Here is a 15,264-nt window from a genome sequence, read left to right on the forward strand (position 1 = left end):
ATTGCAGGAGGCACAGAAGATGACTGGAGGCGTCTTGAAGGCTTCACAGCAGAAATGCCACTTGGTCTGAGTTCCCAGATTGGTATTCACAAGATGGAAAGAGAGAGAAGGGTATATTAGCAGAGTGGCTCTATATACAAAAAGGCACATGATGATGGGAAATTGAGTGAAGGAAGACTGTTATCATTTCCGATGATAAATTAGAAAGTCAGTTGAACGAGAAGAAGTCAGTTAGAGAAATATTCAGCAACTGGTTACTAAGAAAGTAAGGATTATAAAAATGGTGACTGTATAAATTATCATCTAAATTTGGGCAGTTCTAGAAATGAATGGGGATGCTGTGAATCGTTTTGCTGGGACACCAGGCAGAAACCAGTACGGTCCAGGTAAACACATTGCATGGTTCTCCTGGGTGTTAGAAAGAGGGAAGAGTCAGGGGTGATTCTTGAAGCTTAGATTCTGGGATTTATAGTAAAATATAACATTAAGTAGACATGGGTTTTGAATAGGAGGATAATGAGTTTGATTTTGGCAAACAAGCAGGCTTAGAGGAGTTAATTGAGAGAAACTGTTGGAGGAGGAGAATGGAAAGGAGAAACAGGTTTTTGTTGCTTCTGTGTTTGTCCTGAAGAGTAGATTGCATTTAAGTATTCCTGTTTCCTAAGTTTTTAAATGATCTGTGGATTTGTGCCTATTCAGATGATTGTAGTGTACAGACAGGTGCCTAGATGGACATCATAGAATAATAGAGTACCTGATGCTGGTCTCCACTCTGTCATCGAGATTTATGACCTGGGGTCAGAATGCTAAGTCCTTTAACCGCCTGTTTTTTTTATCGTGTAAAATGAAGGATTATACTAAGTAATCAGTACTTCAGAGTCTCCCAGGTGTATCCCTTGTTGGTAGCATTAAGGCACAAGGACCATTTTCGTATTAAGAAATGTGCTACTTCCTGAAAGTTGCTTTGGACCCTGTAGGGTAGAAATAAATCCATAGTGTTGCACAGTCAGCCCTCCCTATCCACAGGTTCTTCACGTGCAGATTCAAATAACCAGGGATCAAAAATATTCAGAAAAAATTGCAGCAAGTTCCAAAAAGCGGAAGGTGAAATTACCATGCACTGTCACGTATTTACATAATATTTACATTGTATTAGGTGTTATAAGTAATACAGAGATGATTTAAAGTATTGAATTGGCCAAAAAAAATTGTTTTGAGTTTTTCCAGGCAGAAAAACCCAAACAAACTTTTTGGCCAACCCAATATATGGGAGGTTAAATGCAAAAACTACACACTTTCATGTAAGGGACTTGAGCGTCTGAGAATTTTGTTATCCACAGGCTGTCTTAGAACCAGTCTCCCATGGATACTGACGGCTGATTGAATAGGCAAGTGTTCTAGAATTGTCTCCTTCCAATAAAAATTTAAAATGAACTATATGCTTTGTTTCCTCTCCCTACTCCCTTTTGTTCTTTTCTTTTTTTGTTGTTTTATTAATAAGAAGTACTCTTAAAATGAAGCACAGATATTACTTGAGGGAGAGTCCTGTGTCATAGAGTGTAGGGGTTGATGAAAGATTATTTATTGCTGGCATGTATTAGCCTCTCCTGTCTTTTGGGAAAATTACCAAAGTCAGCGGGTTATTCAGTCTTTTGAATAGCTTCTTATAAATTTGATACCTGGAAATCAACTGGCCATTTGTTAATTAGTTCACTTTTATAGTCTTAGCAGTAGCAGTTAACCAAAGTTAGTTTCTAATGTTTAGATAATAACATTCATTTTGTAAGTACACTAAGTAGGTAAGTTCTTACATAAAGAATTTGAAAATACCTATATAATGTAAACAAATCCACTCCTGAGTTTTAAAATGTCATTTTGTCATCTCAGGTATGGTATGGTATGGTATGGTATGGTATGGTATGGTATGGTATGGTATGGTATGGTATGGTAGTATGGTAAAGGTGCTCAGTTGTGTCTGACTCTTTGCAGCCGGTTTGGACTTGAGCCCGCCAAGCTCCTCTGTCCGTAGGATTTTTCAGGCAAGAATACTGGAGCATGATGAGTGCAATAAAGATCCTGGTTATTGAATTAAATCACATCATTCTTCATCTTTAATAATTTCTCATTAGTACCCTCCTTTCTGGCTCAGACGGTAAAGCGTCTGCCTGCAATGTGGGAGACCCGGGTTCAATTCCTGGGTTGGGAAGATACCCTGGAGAAGGAAATGGTAATCCACTCCAGCACTCTTGCCTGGAAAATCCCATGGACAGAGGAGCCTGATAGGCTACAGTCCATGGGGTCGCAAAGAGTCAGACATGACTGAGAGACTTCACTTCACTTTGGCTTAAAAATAGTATTTTTCAATTATATGAAAACTGTGTGCTTAGTTCCTCAGTCGTGTACGCGTCTTTGCAACTCCATGGACTGCAGCCCACCAGGCTTCTCTGTCCATGAAATTCTCCAGACAAGAATACTGTAGTGGGTTGCCATTTGCTTTCCAGGGAATCTTGCCGACTCAGGGATCAAACCCCAGCCTACTGCCTTGCAGGCAGATTCTTTATTATCTGAGCCACCAGTGAGGCCCAAATTTTATTTTACATGATTCTTTAGTTTCTCCTGAACTGTATTTCTTCATAGGGCTTCACCAAATTTTGTGAAAGCCTTTGTTATTAAGAGTGGTATGACTTTACACCAGATATACTAAACCTGAATCTTGGTTATAAAGAAAGTGTACCTTGAATTTTTACATGTGTAGGAAAATTCCTGTCCTTTGCCACTTATTGCCAGACATTGAATGGTTCCATTGCATCTCATAGTCATGAAGTAACCATGATGTTTAGTAGGGGGTCACAGGAAGTATTGTAAGAGATCTCAAAAAACAATCAGGTTTAATCTTTTGTCTACTACTAATAATGTATTTTCAAAATTACAGTGATTTCATTTTGTATGTATAAAAATTACAAATCTTCTTTGGAAAGGAGTAGTAAAGGGAGACATTACCACCATTAATTTTATTACCAAAGAGTTAACTGTTAACTTTTTGTTGAATATCCTTTCAGACATCTTTCAGAGTGTGTGTGTGTGTGTGTGTACGCGCATTGCTACCTTCCTACGTATAATTGAATATATTTGGGTTTATTCATGACTTTCTTTTTTGGCTGGTCAGATACTCGGCTTGTGGGATATTAGTTACCTGGCCAGGGATCGGACCCAAGCTCATGGCAGTGAAAGTGTCGCATCTTAAACACTGGTTGCCAGGGAGGTCCCTATGACATTGTATAAGTTCTGTGTTTTCAGTGATCATGCAGAATATTCTTGTTTGATTATAGGTGTTATAATTCTTAATGGCTACATGGTATTTCCTTGTTTGGATGTGCCCTAGTTTATTTAATTGATATGTATTCGTATTCTTTCCTGTTTATGACTAATAATAACTATGCTATGATGAACAACTTTACTTTGGGATCATAGCCTCCAGAAATGTACCAGGTAATCTCCTAATCGCAGTGTAAGAGAATACCCCTTTCCGTACATTGCTGCCTTACTGATGGATTGCAAAATAATACCTCATTTAGTTTTTATTGATTGATTGGTGGAGTTAAAATTTCTGATGTTCAGTGGTTATTTGTGTGTGTGTGAATTTTATGTTCATGTCTTTTGTACACGTTTCTTTTGGAGTGATAATCTTTCTCTTATATATAAGCGTTCTTTAAATGTTACAGAAATCCCTTTGCCATATGTAATTTTTTTTCTAGTTTGATGATTGTGTTTTAACTTTAATGATGGCTTCTGTTATATAGAAGTTAAAAATCTTTTTTCCTCTCTTTGTAAGTTTTTAATTTGTTTTTTAATTGGAGGAAAGTGGCTCTACAGTGTTGTGTTGCTTTTTTCTGAACAACAGTGCAAATCAGCCATAATCACAAATATATCTCCTCCCTCTTGAGCCTTCCTTCCCACCCCAATCTGTTCACAGGGTTTTCGTTTTTAATAAGTAACTGATGATTTGAGGCTGAAACTTTGAAAGATTTTGCCATCAAAGATAATAAAATGAGCAGTATTTAAGTTTGGTTATTTTACCTTTATCTTTGATTGACGTGGAATTTATTTTGATGCATGCAATGAGATTTGGGACCCACTTTTTTCTTCTTCTTGTTCTCCTTTTTTTAATCAAACGGTTCGTCTCTTTGTTTCATTATTTATTGAATAGTTCTTCACTGACCCTTTGTTTTTAGGTGTTTTAATTATTTACTGAATTATGAAATATTCCTGGGTCTTCTTCGGACCTTTATATTCCCCTGATCTGTTCTTGTTTTTGTTTTTGGCTGTGACCTGTGACTTGCGGGATCATATTTCCCCAGTGAAAGGATTGAACCTGCCCTGGGCATTGCTGGTGTTGCATCCTAACCACTGGACTTCCAAAAGAATTCCCTCCATGGATCTGCTTTAATACAATTATTGTACTATCTTACATACTGTAGCTTTTAATATATTTTACTACTTTACAGTGAATTTTATCCACATTATTCTTGGTTTTTAAAATTTTTTGTTGTTGTCATTTAGCCCCCTTAATTCTCTTATTAGGGCTTCCTAGGCGGAGGAGCCTGGTAGGCTGCAGTCCATGGGGTCGCTAAGAGTCGGGCACAACTGAGTGACTTCACTTTCACTTTTCACTTTCATGCATTGGAGAAGGAAATGGCAACCCACTCCAGTTTTCTTGCCTGGAGAATCCCAGGGACAGTGGAGCCTAGTGGGCTGTCGTCTATGGGGTCGCACAGAGTCGGACACAACTGAAGCGACTTAGCAGCAGCAGCAGCAGCAGCAGCAGGTGGTGCTAGTGGTAAAGAACCCGCCTGCCAATGCAGGAGACTTAAGAGATGCAGGTTCCTAGGTTGAGAAGATCCCCTCAGGGGGCGGTAGGGGTGGGGGGGAGGCGTGGCAACCCACTGTAGTATTCCTGCCTGGCGAGTCTCAAGAACAGAGGAGCCTGGTGGGTCACAGTCTATAGGGTCGCAAAGAGTAGGACACGACTGAAGTGACTTAGCACGGATGCCCTCTTGTTAAGCCTGACAGCTTTTATGTTGAGTGTCTGAGTTTCCTTCAGCATTCCTGACACCTTTAAGGAAGTAGTTCTCTGTATTGCAGATGTGTGTTATTTTTTCAGGTTAGTGTTTAAAAAAGGTTTTCATTAGTCTGAATGCCTTTAATCTAGACATACATTCTTTAGTTTGTTTCATTGTTCTGTTTTATTTTATACTCTTGAGTCACATATTTAGGTCACCTATTTGTTTACAAAAGCACTTGAGTTTGTGAATCCCGTGTTTCTATTTCCTGAGGTGTTTGGTGTGCTCCCTTGGATTTTTTTTGTATGTGTAAATTATACCATAGTCTGCGCCAGTTGCTCAGACAGTAAGCCTAGAAGTCATCTTTCAATTTTGGTTTCATATTCCACAACCATTTTATCAGCAAGTCCTGTCTGGCTCATTTTCACCATCTCCACTGCTACTGTTATTCTCTAAACCACTTCAATTTCTATAAAGAACAGTAACTTTCTTACGCATCTCCTTGCCCCATCTTGCCTGCTTGTTCATTTTACTTTTGAATTGAAGTATAATTGGCATAGCACATTCCATTAGTTTTAGATATACAGCATATTTGTATGTATTGTAAATTGATCACAATAAGTCTGGTTGACACCTGTCACCACCATACATGTTAAAAGAGACCGTGAGACCTTTTAAAATCTACTCACTTTGCAACATTCAAATACGTAATATGGTATTATTAAGCGTAATTGCCATGCTGTTCATTACATTCCATGATTTATAAAATATGACTGGAAGTTTGTACCTTTTCCCACCCTACCCCCACCAATCTATTCTCTTTTTTTTGACTTTTGTTTTATTTTTTAATTTTGCATTCAAGGTAGATCATACTGTGTTTCTTTCTCTGTCTTACTTATTTCACTTAGTATGGACCTTAAGGTCCATTCATGCTATTGCAAAGGGAATATTTTTTTTTTTATGGTTGAATATTGTTCATCTGTGTGTGTGTGTGTGTGTGTGTGTGTGTACAGGTTTTATTCTTTAATGTACTTCCCTTGAAAGAATCAGAAGCTGTAGAAGCTAAGGATTTTTCTGTTTTATTCTCAATGTTTTGTATGTGATAGATGCCAGGGGAGAAACTCAAACATGTTGAGTTCCCGCATACACATACACACAGCTTTCTAAGCGTGAAGTCTTAGAATTCTCTCTCTCACTTAGAAAAGAAGCATGTTTTGGTCCTTTTTCCCGGGGCCATTGATTTTTTTCCACTCTAATCTTCATAATGTTTCTCAGTTATGGGCAGTACTTGTTTATCCCCAGGATTTGTATATGTCTGTGACTGGTTAATACCTTTTCATTAGCTGTTCTAAAGAGAAAGTGTTAGTAGCTCCGTCGTGTCCAACTCTTTTCGACCTCATAGCCCGCCAGGCTCCTCTGTTCATGGAATTCTCCAGGCAAGATTACTGGAGTGGGTTGCCATTCCCTTCTCCGGGGGAATCTTCCCAACCTGGGGATCGAACCTGGTCTCCCACATTGGAGGCAGATACTTTACCATCCGAGACACCAGGGAAGCCTTTGTATACGTTTAACACGTTAGATATTTATTAAAATGCTAACTTTAAAGTCATCGAATGGGACTTTGAAGAATCAGTTACACATAAATGATGAAATGTGAAGCGTTCAAGTAACCTTTTATGATAATAAATTACATCAGTACCTTGGTTATATTTCTATAACTATTTGGAGTCTCTTTCTCTCTGAATTACAATAGGAGTCAGCACCCTTTGTCTGTTAAGGGTCAGTTAGTACATATCTTCTGGTTTTGCAGCCACCTGTCTTTTCACCACTACTCACCTGTGCCATTGTAGCACAATAGCAACCATAGAGAATATGTATAAATGAATGGCTGTTGCAATAAAACTTTGTAAGTTTCCTATAATTTTCATGTGTTATGAAATATTGTTCTTTTAAAATTTCTCTTTTTAAAATGTAACAAGTTCTTATCTCATCAGAAGAACCCTGGGCCATAGCTGCTGGTCTCCTGTCTCCAATTCCTTCTGTACTTAAGCATCCTGTCATATACAAGTTTAAAATAGATAGTAAATAAAGGTGACATCTTTTGTGGTAGAAACCATGTAGGTTATGTCGAGACAAAGGAATTTTATTTATTTTTTAAATCTGTCAAATCTGATCTTAAAATTTCTATATAACTCTTAAAGGCTACTTTTCCATTTACAGTTCTTATAAAACCTTCCCTCTTTTCCTGTGTTGTACAATACACCCTTGAGGCCCAGTAGTCTGTGCCTCCCACTTCTCCACCCCTATATTGGCCTCCTCCCCCCCCCCCCCGCTGATAACCATTAGTTTGCTCTTTATATCTGTGAGTCTGCTGCTTTTTTGTTATATTCACTAGTTTGTTGTAGTTTCAGATTCCACCAGTAAGTGATATCATACAGTATTTGTCTTTTGGTATCTGACTTCTCTCCCTTAGGAAAAGGCCCTCCAAGTCCATCCATGTTGCTGCAGATGGCAAAATTTTCTTTTTTTTTTTTTTTAGTGACCCAGTAGTGTGCCATTGTATATATATTCCACCTCTTTTTTTATTCGCTTGTCTGTTGATGGATACTTAGGTTGCTTCCGTATATTGGCAATTATAAATAATGCTGCTGTAAACATCAGGGTACCATGTAGCTTCTCAAATTAATGTTTTGGGTTGTTTTTTTTTAAATATATACCCAGGAATGGAATTACTAGGTCTTATAGTAGTTCTATTTTTAGTTATTGAGAAACTGCCATACTGTTTTCCACAAGAGCTGCACCAGTTGACATTCCCACTAACAGTGTATGTTCAGTTCAATTCAGTTCAGTCACTCAGTCGTGTCCAACTCTTTGCAACCCATGGACTTCAGCACGCCAGGCCTCCCTGTCCATCACCAACTCCCAGAGTTTACTCAAACTCATGTCCATTGAGTCGGTGATGCCATCCAACCATCTCATCCTCTGTCATCCCCTTCTCCTCCTGCCCTCAATCTTTCCCAGCATCAGGGTCTTTTCAAATGAGTCAGATCTTCCCATCAGGTGGCCAAAGTATTGGAGTTTCAGCTTCAACATCAGACCTTCCAAGGGATATTCAGGACTGATCTCCTTTAGCATGGACTGGTTGGATCTCCTTGCGGTCCAAGGGACTCTCAAGAGTCTTCTTCAGCACCATAGTTCCAAAGCATCAATTCTTCGGCACTCAGCTTTCTTTATAGTCCAACTCTCACATCTGTACATGACTTCTGGAGAAACCATAGCCTTGACCAGATGGACCTTTGTTGGCAAAGTAATGTCTCTGCTTTTTAATATACTGTCTAGGTTGGTCATAACTTTGCTTCCAAGGAGCAAGCATTTTTCAATTTTATGGCTGCAGTCACCATTTGCAATGATTTTGGAGCCCCAAAAAATAGTCAGCCACTGTTTCCCCATCTATATGCTATGAAGTGATGAGACCAGATGCCATGATCTTAGTTTTCTGAATGTTGAGCTTTGGGCCAACTTTTTCACTCTCCTGTTTGACTTTCATCAAGCGGCTCTTTAGTTCTTCTTCGCTTTCTGTGATAAGGGTGGTGTCATCTGCATATCTGAGGTTATTGATATTTCTCCCGGCAGTCTTGATTCCAATTTGTGCTTCTTCCAGCCTAGTGTTTCTCATGATGTACTCTGCATAGAAGTTCAATAGGCAGGGTGACAATATACAGCCTTGATGTACTTCTTTCTCTATTTGGAACACAGTCTGTTGTTCCATGTCCATTTGTAACTGTTGCTTCCTGACCTGCATTCAGGTTTCTCAAGAGGCGGGTCAAGTGGTCTGGTATTCCATCTCTTTCAGAATTTTCCACAGTTTGTGGTGATCCACATAGTCAAAGGCTTTGGCATGTTGCCTTTACCAGTTTGTTTTTTCATTTTGCATTTTTATTGTTTCTAGTGTTTTGTGTAGAGAAGTTCCTTTAATATTTGTTGTAAAACTTGTTTGGTGGTGCTGAACTCTTTTAGCTTTCAGTTGCCTCTAAAGCTTTTGATTTATCCATCAAATCTGAACAAGGACTTTGCTGGATAGAGTCTTCCATTTTCTCAGGACCTTTCTCTCTCTCTCTCTCCTCCTCCTTGGACCCCTATAATGTGAATATTTAGTGTACTTGATATTGTCCCAGAGGTCCCTTAAACAGGCCTGTTTTCTTCCTTCTGCTCAGTGGCAGTGAATTCCATGACTCTGTTCCAGCTTACGGATCCATTCCTCTGTGTCTGTCTACTGCGATGCCCTTTAGTGTATTTTTCATTTCATGTGTTGTATTCTTCATCTCTGGTTGGTTGGTTCTTCATATTTTTCTAACTCTTTGTTAAAAGCTTCTAAGTTCTCATTCCGTACCCATTTTTCTCCTGACTTCTTTATCATTTTTGTGATCATTACTCTGATGTCTTTTTTTGGTAGATTGCCTGTCTCCACTCCACTTCGTTTTTCCCTGTCATTTTATCTTGTTCCTTCACCTGGAACATGTTCCTCTGCCTCCTCATTTTGACTGAGTTGCTTTTTTCTGTTTTTATGTATGAGGTAGGTTGGTCCCATTTCTTAGCCTTGGGAAAGTGTCCGTCTGTAGGAGACCCCCTGTTTCCCCCAGCAGTGCGGTTCCCTCTTGTCACTCAAGCTGCATGCTGTAGGGGTTCCTGCTCAGAGGGCTAAGCTGGTCCTTCTTGTGTAACAGGCTGACCATGTGGCTGATCTGGTAGACTCTTTTGGCCCTTAGTGTATCTGACTGCCAGGCCCTGCCTTGTGTGGATGCTGCTGGGAGCTATTCAGTGGGCCTGATCAGGAGATAGCTTGTGGTAGATTCCTCGGGGCCTTTGGCCTAGTACTGACTAGGCAGTATACACCAGGTCCTGGGGTTAGTAGTGTCCTGCAGAACTAGTTCCTGAAATCTGGCTGCAGACCTTAGGGATCCTAGAACTTGTTTCAGATTGTTGGTGGGGGAGCCAGGTCCTTAACACGGTTCAGTGTCACATCTGGGGCATCCTGAAACTTGTGTCGACCTGCTAGTGAACTGAACCTCGGCCCAGCTGATCCCAGGGTAAGGTCTGGCCTGGTATGAGTGGGCTGGGTCTGCAGGCTGAAGGATCATAGTTTTCTTGCATCTGATGTCTGCCCGTGTCGCGTGAGGCTGGTCTAGTGTCTCAAGCAGGCTTCCTTGAGGGAAGGGACACTGGTTGCCTGTTGATGGTTGGAAGGGAGTTCTTGGCCCTCAAGTGGGAAGGGACATGTCTTCAGGCATGTCTGAAGGTGACTGTGGGCTCAAGAAGTCTTTTGGCAATTTGTCTGTTTATGGGTGGGGCTCTGTTCTTCCCCAGTTGGTTGACCTGAGGCATCCCAGTGCTGGTGCCTAAAGCTGTCCTATGGGATTAAGATTAGAATTTGGAGCTAGTGAGCCAAGAGCTGTGTTCAGGCAGTAGAATGTCCCCAGTTATTATCTGTGTGCTCAGGGTGAGCCACAGTCACCACCCATCCTCCCCCTCCTCTCCCCACCTCTCCAGAAGACTGCCCCAGACCAGCAAGTAGGCCAAGGCTCCTGCCATATTACTGCTTTTGTCTTGAGTCCCAGTGCATATAAGATTCTGTGTACACCCTTTAAGAGTGGCGTTTCTATTGCCCCCAGTCCTATGGGGCTTCCAGAGTTAAGCCAGAATGGCCTTCAAAGCTGCGTGCTCTGGGGTCTCACCTTCTAGGTGCAGGACCCCTGGACTGGGGAGTCTCACTCGTACTCCTCTTGGAAATCCTCTGCGGTATAACACTCTCATTTGTGCATTGCCCACCCAAGGGTATGGGATTTGGTTATATCATGAGTCTGCCCCGCTACCCATCTGGCAGTTCCTTCTTTACATCTTTAATTATAGATCTTTTCTGGTAGGCACCAGTCTTTTTCATCAGTGGTTTTTGTATAGACAGTTGAGATTTTGATGTGCTTGTGAGAGGAGGTGAGCTCACTCTTTTTTACCCTATCATCTTCTGTACTCTAAAGAAATGGATTTTAAACTGTACAAAGAGGCATTTAAGACAGTCCCAGATACTGTTACCTCTTTCACGTGCTGTATTCTATTTTTTTTTTTAATGAATTCTTCCAGTGGGCACACATCTACCATTCTCCCTTCAGGCTAGTACTTCAACTTTAATGTATACATTTTTAACAAAATAGATTCTCAAGTAATCTTTATAAAGGGAACTCACTTTTTGGGTACTATCAAGTGTGTGATATCTTGCCATACTTACTGTAAATAAGCTTCCTTAACACTCTGTTTGAAAAGTGAGATTTTTTTTTTCTTCTGCTTGAACTTTGGTTTTGAAAAATTTGGTGTGGGGAGGGAATTTAGTGATGAAATAAATCATGAACTATTGCAGCAATGTGATGTTGCCAATAAACCCTCATCTTCTGGCTCTGATCATCTTTATTGAGTTATTTTACATTTTGACACCAATTGATCTTTCAGACTGATTTTTGTAAATTTTCCCTCCCGTCGATAGTGAAAGTGAATGAAATGCAGTGCTTTTGAAATTCCTTAAACATATTCTCAACAGAGTAGATCATTACCTAGGAAGAGATGAAACTTGAGATTAGCTAAAATTTTAGATTATTCTAAATTAAAATTAATCTGAAGCAAGATTTAAGTATTGATGTGTATTAGTGTGTTATTTTCTTAGTCCTGTCAGAGGCTTTAGAGAATGCTGAAGTTGGATGACACTGTAAGATCTTTGATTCCTTTTCATTTTACAGCTGAGCATTACCTTTTTTTTTTTTTTTTTGGCTGCAGAGAGCAGCAGGTAAGATCTTAGTTCCTTGACCAGGAATCTAACCTGTGTCCCCTGCACTGAAAGCTTGAAGTTTTTACCATTGGACCACTAGGGAAGTCAGTAGCTATGGAAACTGAGTACTTTCCTAGCATTCTGAGTCTATGTATTAGATACCTGGATTTGGAACTATGAGTTAACCAGCCAACCATGAGTCACTCTTTTCTTAGAAATCTTTATACATAAAATCTTCCTAGCACATTGCTGATGGAAAAATGTCTGTGCAGTTGTCTATTTAATATGATTGAAGGTATTTTAATCTTAGATGAAAAAACTCTGATCTATACAGATTTATGGATACTTATAGATACCATCAGTCTTTTACTCTCTTAAGAATCTCACCTTCGCCATGTGTCATTTATTCTGGTGACCTTCTTTCAGCAGATACCCTTTTTTCAATAGGTTATTCATTTCCCAGACTATTTAAATAGTTAATATTTTATTTCTTTCTGGTAAACATGACACAGTATACAGATCTTTCTTTCCCGAGTTATGTGGATGACTATTTAATAAATGTTTGAAATTAAAAGACACTTACTCCTTGGAAGGAAAGTTATGACCAACCTAGACAGTGTGTTGAAAAGCAGAGACATTACTTTGCCAACAAAGGTCCGTCTAGTCAAGGCTATGGTTTTTCCAGTGGTCATGTATGGATGTGAGAGTTGGACTGTGAAGAAAGCTGAGCGCCGAAGAATTGATACTTTTGAACTCTGGTGTTGGAGAAGACTCCTGAGAGTCCCTCAAACTGCAAGGAGATCCAACCAGTCCATCCTAAAGGAGATCAGTCCTGGGTCTTCTTTGGAAGGAACAATGCTAAAGCTGAAACTCCAGTACGTTGGCCACCTCATGCGAAGAGTTGACTGATTGGAAAAGACTCTGATGCTGAGAGGGATTAGGGGCAGGAGGAAAAGAAGATGACAGAGGATGAGATGGCTAGATGGCATCACTGACTCGATGGACCTGAGTCTGAGTGAACTCTAGGAGTTGGTGATGGACAGGGAGGCCTGGCGTGCCACGATTCATGGGGTCGTGAAGAGTCGGACACGACTAAGCGACTGAACTGAACTGAAATAACATAGACTCTTTCCTTTGTTCTAGAGCTGTTTTCAGCCATAAAATCCAACTGAGTCCCTACAGTCATCCCTCCTTATCCACAGGGGATTGGTTCCAGAACCCCCACAGATAGCAAAATCTGCAAATGTTTAAGTCTATAAAAGTCTAAAAAGTAAAATGAGTAGTACAGTCGAGTCTGCATATCTGTGGGTCACGCATCTGTGAATACAGAAGAGTGACCTTTATTTTCCCTTACGGCTATGATTGCTTCCTAACTTTTAAATTTTAATAATAAAAAATTTTTCCCACTGGAACTAAGAATTCAGAGTAGAATAATCACGGTATTACTATCCAGTTGTCAGTGATTCAGAGTTGAAAATAGAAACTCTTCATTTTTTACATATGGAAATATAATTTTAGTGATCTTCATTTAGAAGAAATTGTGGAATGTGAGTACTTTCATGATTTATAATGAAGAAGTGAAATAATACTATTTTCTATGTTTTTATATGTTATTTTGCGCATCATGTATAGTCTTACATAAATTATGCACATTGTACATCATGAAAAGCAGTTAGTTAAATGACATTATAAATAATAGATGTTTGAACTCATTTCATGTTCCTACACTCTGTGAGACATACTGATTCAAATATATTTTTCATAAACTCCTACTTTTAAGTGGCCCTATCTACCCCGAATTTCCCCCTACCCTCCAAAAAAATAAAAGTCAGATTGTGCAGAGAGCTCTGCTCTGATAGCACTGGTAGAATTTGATGTGGACGATTATAGCTATGAAAAATTGACCTTAGATCTCCGAGGAGAGACACTGCTTTCTTGTGTGGCTGTTGTGTAACCCTCAAGTCCAGAACAAATACCTAACTGGAATGTGATGTAGATTGAATGTTCTTGTTCTTTCTTGTATAATTCTTGTTCCCTCTAAGTTGAAACATGGCTGCAGTGTTTTTCAGCCTACTCTGCTAGGATTTTGATGGACATTTTCATTCCATATACTGGCTGAGTGCAAAGAAGGGTTTTCTCTTACCTGTGAAAAGCCAGATATTTTACTCAGCTTTCTGCCTCTGAGACTATATCATCCTTGACCCAGAATCTAAAGACATTTTAAGGCGAAAGTTCCTTTAAAGGCTTTCCAAGTTGCATTTCACCTCTATGATTATATGGACAAATGATAAGAATCACCATTCTCTATTGTTTTCTTGAATCAGTAACTGGTTTTAATACCCATCATGTTTTGTTTGTCCTGGTTTTGACTGATGAACTATCAATACTTTGCTAGGTAATTTATAAGTGAAGTTGGCCAATTCCAATTGGTCTTAACTGAGAAGATGCTGAATTCCTTCTCAGATGTGACATCTGTCGTTAAGTTGAAAGTCTGTCCTTAGAAGGAACACTGGAGAATGCATTGTACTAATAATTGTTGCGCGGTCTTCTCTTGCTATGGTTAATATTAATCATCTCTTTCCCCTCCCCCCTTTCTTGCTGCCTCTTTTCCTTTCCTTCCTTGTCTTCCCATATACTTTTTGAATTTATTAAACTGGCCTATATACTTTTTCCTTGCTTTTCTTATTTGTTTGTTTTTGTTTTAAATTTTGTGACCTCCTGCCTTTGTCTTCCCCACTTGCTTGGGTTCCATGTTGCTAGTTTTTATGTTCGCACGCTCATTATCACCCTTTTTTGTACTTCAAATCCCAGCAGCTGCCCAGCCAGGTCCCCGAGCACAGCCCTGTGGTCTATGGGACTGTGGAGAGCCCTCATCTTGCTGCCAGCACCCCTGTCACTGCAGCGAGCGGCCAGAAGCAAGGTTTGTGCACGACTGTTTTCCTCCCTCTTCCCTTTAGTCTCTTTTTCTGGAAAACTTAATTATGTTGCCTCATCATTTAAAAGTAAGAATAAAACATGAGGATTATCTAGAATCCCCACTTTTATAACAAAGCTTTGAGATAGAAAATCAAAGTGTTCTACCTCTAAGAAAGTAAAGTAGGTATGGTACGATGAGTAAAAGTTTTTCCTACATTTTGGTAATGCCTCATTGTCTAATGTGTATTTATAGGTATAAGCTTAGCTGCCTTAAATGGATTTTTTTGGAACAAGGTTGAGGAAGATAAATCGATGTATATATTGCTTTGTCAGAATAGCAATTTCTGTTCCTAAGTTTAGCATGTTCATGTGTATCTTACTATTTTTAAAAACATAAAACGTTACTTCTTAACAAGCTTGGCTTCTGTAGCCTCAGTTGAAGGTAGTACTGAGTTCAGATCCTGACTGCATCTGGTA

The 15,264-nt window shown here is 39.5% G+C and overlaps 1 protein-coding gene across 33 annotated transcripts in view; it reads left to right on the forward strand.

The window, feature by feature from the left end:
• Positions 1–15,264, forward strand: part of EIF4G3 (eukaryotic translation initiation factor 4 gamma 3) — a 355,715-nt gene that overhangs the window by 209,518 nt on the left and 130,933 nt on the right. For 24 of the 33 annotated variants that reach the window (XM_069579156.1, XM_069579145.1, XM_069579150.1 and 21 more), the window contains one exon: positions 14,683–14,791. In XM_069579156.1, the coding sequence (XP_069435257.1) occupies positions 14,683–14,791 (109 nt within the window). The remainder of the gene's footprint in view (positions 1–14,682; positions 14,792–15,264) is intronic. The other 9 variants (XM_069579148.1, XM_069579151.1, XM_069579126.1 and 6 more) reach the window with 1 other exon arrangement.

The sequence above is a fragment of the Ovis canadensis genome, chromosome 2 (genome assembly GCF_042477335.2).
Source record: "Ovis canadensis isolate MfBH-ARS-UI-01 breed Bighorn chromosome 2, ARS-UI_OviCan_v2, whole genome shotgun sequence".
Taxonomy (NCBI): domain Eukaryota; kingdom Metazoa; phylum Chordata; class Mammalia; order Artiodactyla; family Bovidae; genus Ovis; species Ovis canadensis.